The following is a 7185-nucleotide window of genomic DNA, read 5'->3' as shown; positions in this document are numbered from 1 at the left end:
TGTTCTAAGATAGATTACCCTTTTACTCCCACACTCACATATTTTTGTTTCTTATTCACAGGCTCACAAGATGCTGGTGAACTGACCTGCAGCGCATCAGCACTGGTTGCATTTGCAGCCGAGGAAGAATTTATCACAGCAAGAATCGCAAGAAAGTTTCACACTCGATCAGACCTGGGCACATATCAAAAGATCGATTCTGGAAAAAATGTGTATAAGGAGAGCAAGAAAAAAATTCCTTGGAGCTTACATCTTCACAAGCTTTCAGTGATTCATGCTTTAATAAAACAGTACATATGTCCTGATTGTGGTGAAAATTGTCATGCAGACGACTTACCAACATCAGAGGAACCCCACTGGGGAGAAATCATATGAGTGTACAGAATGTGGTAAAAGTTTCACTCAGAGCTGGAATCTTAAGACTCATCAAAAGGTCCATGAAGCGTGTAAAACTGGAGGGATTAACCCCCGGAAGAAACTGTTCAGTTGCCTGGAATGTGGGAAAAGCTACTATCTACGTTCACAACTGTACGCACATCAAAGAATCCATACTGGAGAAAGACCACATCTGTGCATGGAATGTGGGAAAAGCTTCCTTCAAAGCACACAGCTGCGCCTGCATCAGCGAATCCATACTGGACAAAAACCATACCAGTGTTCAGAGTGCCACAAATGTTTCAGTCAGAGAAAAGATCTGTTCTCGCACCAGATGATCCATACTGGGGAGAAACCATACCAGTGTACGGAATGTTGGAAAAGGTTCACTTGTGGCTCGAATCTTTACAGGCATAGGAGGGTGCATATGAAGGAGAACCCATACTCGTTTACGGAGAGTTTGAGCAGCGATGCTAAGAGACCAGATTTCGGTAACCATGAGAGGATGCACACTGGAAACCAATTGCACCACTGTACAGAGTGTGATAAAACCTTCATTCAGAGGTGTGATCTGGTAAATCATCACAGGATCCATACCGGAGAGAAACCGTACAAATGTACAGAGTGCCTGAAAACGTTCAGTCTCAAGGCAAGTCTGGTCGCACATCAGAGAGTCCATACTGGGGAGAAACCGTTTAAGTGTACAGAGTGTCCGAAATGCTACACTTGGAGAAGAGATCTAATAAGGCATCAGAGGAGCCATACTGGTGAAAAACCACACAGGTGTACAGAGTGTTTGAAAAGCTTCACATCAAGGGGAGCAATGATACAGCATCAGAGAATCCATACTGGGGAGAAACTGTATCAATGCACTGAGTGCCAGAAAACCTTGATCTCGAACCAGTCTCTGAAAGATCACCAAAGACTCCACACTGGAGAGAAACCTCACCGGTGTGGTGAGTGCCAGAAAAATTTCACTCGCAAGGCAGATCTGGTCAGACATCATAGGATCCATACTGGGGAGATACCGTTCCAGTGTACAGAGTGTCAGAAATGTTTCAATTGGAAGGCATCTCTAGTAAAGCATCAAAGGAACCATATTGGGGTAAAACCATAGAGGGGTTTAGAGTGTCTGAAAAGCTTTACTAGGAAGCCAACTTTATCTTTGCACCAACAAATCCATTCTGGTGAGAAAATGCACTAGTGCACGAGTCTCCAGTGAGTAACTCACGAGCTACTAGTAGCTTGCTAATATGCCTGAAGTACTTCAAAGTAAAGCTTAGCACAGTACATCATTCAGAGGGTTTATGCACATTGAAGAAGAAACTCTGCTCATCGCAAGAAAGTCAGGGTGGCAGTCAGCCAAACCAATGACAGGGCCTCGTGCTAGTGGAACCGGAAGAAACCCAGTGATAAAGTATGCACCCCAGGGGGTAAACCTGGGGGGGGGGGGTTCCTTACAAAAAGCATTTGCTTTCCTCCTAAGGTCATCTGGTTAGTGCACGTTATAGGATCCAGCCTTGGTAGAGTGCTGCGGTTGGTATAACTGTGTGCATTATTGTCATATTAGAGGCATACTTACCATTATGGCAAGAATCCATGGCGTGTGATCCTAAAGCTTGTAAAATCGAAGCAGGTTAAATGTGAATCATTTGTACGTCTGAGTACATGATGAAAATGGCAAACTGATGTTTGAAGAATGCATATTTACAAAAAATGTAAACTGGTATTTTGAAGTGAAAAATATGTTTCTTTCAGAAAAGAAAGTTGAGAATTTGAGCTTATTTGCCATTAATGAAAGAGGTATAACTGACATGCTGATGGAAACAAAATAGTTGCATTCCGAAAACATATTTAAAGCTAATAGGTAAACGGTAAATCAAGCTGAGTTGGGAAGATTTATTTCTCTGGTTATGCCCTCTGTGCCAGAGGACGCATGCTGCCTCAGATGTTATTTCAATAGTCATGTGGAGGCATTTGATATTGATAACACTTTTCCTGACATTCTGCTAGTAACTCTGCCTGAAGTGTTTGAGTGGTTGCTAGGATGTTGGGGCATATTATCAAGGGGGTTTATCTCCGCTTTTTTGGCTTTAAAAGCCAAGAAAGCGGAGATAAAATTATCTCCCTTTTACCTAGCTGCCGCTAACACCAGTTAGCGACAGCTAGTAGGAGATAGCGACCATCTTGGGCCCCACTTTGCATGTCAGTGATATTTATCACTAATGAGATGCAAAGTGGGCGTGCCAAGATGTTAGCGACTGAAAACAGTCGCTAACATCGCTATCTCCTATTACCAACTTTTGGAGATATTCGTGCTAAGCGCGAATATCTCCAAAAGCTAACACCTGCCCTGAGCAGTTCTTAGCCATGTTATCCAATGGGAGGTGGATAACATGGCTAAGAGCATTAGCTCGCTAATGCATGAATATCGCAGACTTTTCAGCGATATTCATGCTTTGCGGTGATTTTTACCGCATTTGCGTTAAACCTTGGTAATACCAAGGTTTATTTGCGGTAAAAATCGCCGCAGCGCTGCGGTAAATTTTTGTCTCTAACCAAGCAATAGCGATAATTATCGCTATTGCTTGGTAATATGCCCCGTTGTTTTTTATTTGACAGATTTTTATTGTGTATTGAAAGAGAAAAAAAGTGTCCATAAGATCACCAAGGGAATCCAAAAGCACCTGCCCTGTAGCGTGAGGCACCAGTGCCTGCCTGCTTGCCAAGATGAGTATGTCCTCTGAGGGAGGTGAGAGCATTGGAAGGAGTTTGGTCCAGCGTGGCGTCCTGTTGAGTGGACTCCTTTTGCGAGGTGTGAGGAGATTGCTAATGCACCGATCAGGTTGTTGCCCATTTGCATGCCGAAGTCGGTGACCCCTGTATGCAAGAGATGGGCTGCCGTGAAGTGAGCCGTGTGCTCCGCAGCACGTATCGGGCTGCAGCCCGTACGTAGGAGATGGCGAGCCCATATGACAGGAGGCGCCACAACAAGAAGTTTGTAATGCTTTGAGGCACATAGTCCCTGTACACTGTGCCAAGCAGTACAGAACGTATGCAGGAAGAGAGGGTACTGTGACCCCGAATGCCAGAAGGGGTCATCAGGAGCTTCAAAGACCTGCAATCTAATTGGAAGCCCCTGCTGAAGAGGGGAGGATGCCTTGGGGGCACCGTCATCAAGGCAAATGTCCTGTGTCAGGATCATAGCAATACCCGTCAAACGTAGAAGGGCCCAGAATCTTACCCCGTATTTCAGGGGGAGCCACAAAGAACCTCAGATCACGTCAGTGGTGCGACCGTGTGTGAGGAAGTCTACGACCGCTGAGTTTACACCCACCTGGACCACGTGTGGAAAACTCACCTGATTTAGCTACTCCCTCTTCAAGCGCCCACGGATGGAGCGCGCTCAGGAACTCGTCACTCCAAGCTTTCAGGTGCGGGTAAGACTGATTTCGGGCCAGGCAGCACCAGGGCAGTTTGCTTGCTAGATAGCGCTGCAGCGCTGGAACACTATTGACTTTAGAATAGAGTCATAGTGGACTCTTGCGACTCAGATTACTAGTGGGGCTTAACCTGGATGGTGCCTATAGTGAATGGGGAATAACCACTATCACTAGGAGTGAGGTAAGAGTATGACCCAGGGGAACTGCCTAAGGAAACACTAGAGCTCTGACCACAGATGAACTATGTAGTTGTTTGCGAATGTTGTGTTTCCCTTTGTGTAGTTTGCTGTAAAATAAAGTACTTCTTTTCTCACCAAAGTAAGTGTTTGGATGGACGATCATTTATTGCTGCTGCTGTGAGCATGTTGTGTTGTAAGCCCATGTTCACCCCTCCTCCCGTATCCACCTCCCGCCGGATGGAGCCTTGGACTGCTCGGTCCACACTGTTACTCAGAGTCAAGTGCAGAAGGGGTACTTGACCCAGTTGATCGGGATCCATAGTAGGTGGGACCCGGCCGGGACATCTGGAGTAAGATGCCCAACCGCCACGACGGTCCTAGTAATCCCTGCATGCCCTTGGCCCTCTGAACAGGCTTCTGACAGCTTGGTGTTTGGTGTCCTGGGGAAATACAACTTGAAAAAAATCTCCAAATATCAATAACTGGGTCTATGGTTCGAAGAACGCTGGGGTCATCAACAACACCTGAACTCACTCAAGCTAAAGGTATCTTCACTTTCATTCGTCCTCTGCGATGTAATGAGCAACAAGGAGCCTGCCACTGTCCCGCAGCTTTAAAGTAGAAAAATCAAAGCTCATCCCTACCATGGCATATGGCACATGTGACATTTTAGGATAGGGTTGGCTGCTTTTTAGACATTTCTTAGTGTAATCTTGTTTATTTAAGTATTTTGCCACACCGGCCTAAAGGGAGCGTTTCTACTCACTAATCTAACAAGCATTTTCAATACAATAGGTCTCTCATTTACACTAGTTTCAGGTTTTGACATTGCAAATAACAATGCCTTTTATTTTTGTATACGTTTTTAAAGCATAAATAAAAGGCATTATCATTCAGAATACCAATAGCTTAAACTTGCGTAAATGCGAAACATATTGCATTTCAAATGCTTGGTAATATAGCTCTTGCACAATTTGTAGGTTGGAAAATATTAGATATTTTAACCAGATGAGTCCTGGTCAGTCGTGACATGATTTGAAGTTGTAGCTGTGTTGCAGGGATTCTGCTCAGGAACAGAAAGCTACTTTGGACCATAGAACATCAGCAGGTAGGGACTAAGTCACCATAGCACCTCAGTATCTATGAGTCCGAGTCCCACTAGCAAATAGTGCCTCACTTGCCCTCCTAACCTTACCAGAGAAACAAATGTATTGGCACCCCAGAACTAAACCCTCTCAGGGATTGCGGTAAGAGGACACACCCTTACGCTCTCTCACTCGTACTTATCCACAACAAAAGAAACAACAGACACAAAGGAAGTTTAGAATATTTATTTAAAGTATCATGCTCTGAAATGCAGTATACGTGCCCCAATTAGAAAACAAATGCATACTAAAAATACTGTTTAGCATGTTTAGTTATCCATATACCATGAAAAGCCCTTTTATTTTATAGGACAGAGTAACCTAAACCCCCCCTCCCTTGCTAATGAAGCCAAATGATTATATATATATATAATATATATATATATATATATATATATATATATATATATATATATATATATATATATATATATATATATATATATATATATATATTCAATGAAAAAACCATAGGTTTCACACCAGTTATAGTTAGGAATTAGCATTTAAAAAACCTATTAAATTCACTGAAAAACCATAGGTTTCACACCAGTTATAGTTAGCAGGAAGTTTTACTCGCATAAAACCATTGAAATTCCCACGTTATAGTTAGTTGGACTCACTGTAACTTGCGTGTGCAATGCACTGCTGATGACGTCACATATTACATCACTCATGACATGGTCAGTGACATCACTCATGACATCACTGATGACACCATCCAGTAAATGTGTGTCTTTTTGAAAAATAAATTTGTTTTATATATGTATATGTAAAAGTTGATGGAAGAATAAATGTTTAAATAAGTGTCTAAATGGATGTTTTTTTTAATAAAAATTGATTAGTTAACTGGCTTATTAAGTGTTTCTTAGTGAATACATATATTAGTGAGTAATGTTTTAATATTTATATATATGTATTAGTGTTTCACTTTGTGTCTAAGTGGCTGCATGGGTTGGTGAGTAGTTACATGTGAAGGTATATGGGTTATTAGATGTTCTTTAGTATCAGTATGAGTGTTTGTATGGTTTCGTGTGGGTATTACTTATCACATAGATGCATGAATGACTAACTCTCTCTTTGTATGTGTTTTGAAGACAGCATATGTGCAGGACTGTATGGGTGGATGAGTGTGTATATGTGTGTGTTAGTGAGGGAATGACTGTCTCACTAGTGTCTTTATCAGTAACTACATATGTTTTAATCTAGTATATTTGAGTATTGATGTATATAAGTGAGTATATGTGAGAGTGAGATATTGAAAGAGTTCCTGTTTAAATAATTATGTGTTTCTATAAGTGATTGTTTAAGAGAGTAAGTATGTGTACGTTTCCTTAGAAGTAAGGTGGTAGTGTGTGTATAGCTGTATATGCAAATAAATGGATGTTCAATAGTTTACTTGCATGTGTGAGTATGTGTGAGAGTTACTTTTGGATGACTGTCGGTGTGTAACAGGATGTATAGGTGAATCACTACATATGATGAGTGAGTATATGTATGAGTGACTATATAGAACTGTTGGTGAATGAGTGGATGTGTATATAGATGGTGGAAATATTGAATTGGTTGTTGTAACTGGTATGGGTGTCTCCATTTTTAAAAACAATTTAATTTATATTTTTCAATATGTGTTTCATGGGTTACACTCAAACACGAAAATAACTGTCTTTATGTCGATTTATTTACCAAACCGACAGCTCGCAATACAATCTTGCACCACGGCAGCTTCCACCCTACCAAACAAAAAAATGCCATCCCGTTTGGGCAATTTTTACGACTTCGTCGTAATTGCACAAAAATAACTGATTACGATCAAAGAAGTGAACAAATGAAAATAAAATTCAAAAATCGAGGATACCCCCATCGGGTTATCCGTGATGCGTACAAACGGGCACGATTTTTTGACCGTCAACATTTGCTAACCGGTAACACCCGAGCTATTGAAAATAATCTAGTTTTTGTCACAAGACATTCTGTTTTGAACGAACAAATACGACAAATTGTCAGCTCCTATTGGTATCTTCTGAACGTGAACAAAAATCC

General features: G+C 41.6%; 1 protein-coding gene across 1 annotated transcript; it reads left to right on the top strand.

Annotated features, from left to right (window-relative positions):
• The first annotated feature begins 204 nt into the window (after window positions 1-204).
• Window positions 205-1540, top strand: LOC147724950 (uncharacterized). Its single transcript, XM_086966438.1, has one exon. It carries the CDS (start codon window positions 323-325, stop codon window positions 1490-1492), a length of 1170 nt encoding a protein of 389 aa, XP_086822564.1. The 5' UTR covers window positions 205-322; the 3' UTR covers window positions 1493-1540.
• Window positions 1541-7185: the final 5645 nt, after the last annotated feature.

The sequence above is a fragment of the Lissotriton vulgaris genome, chromosome 4_1 (assembly GCF_964263255.1).
Source record: "Lissotriton vulgaris chromosome 4_1, aLisVul1.2, whole genome shotgun sequence".
Lineage (NCBI taxonomy): Eukaryota > Metazoa > Chordata > Amphibia > Caudata > Salamandridae > Lissotriton > Lissotriton vulgaris.
The sequence above is the reverse complement of the archived record's forward strand: the minus strand, read 5'-3'. Positions and strand labels throughout refer to the sequence as shown.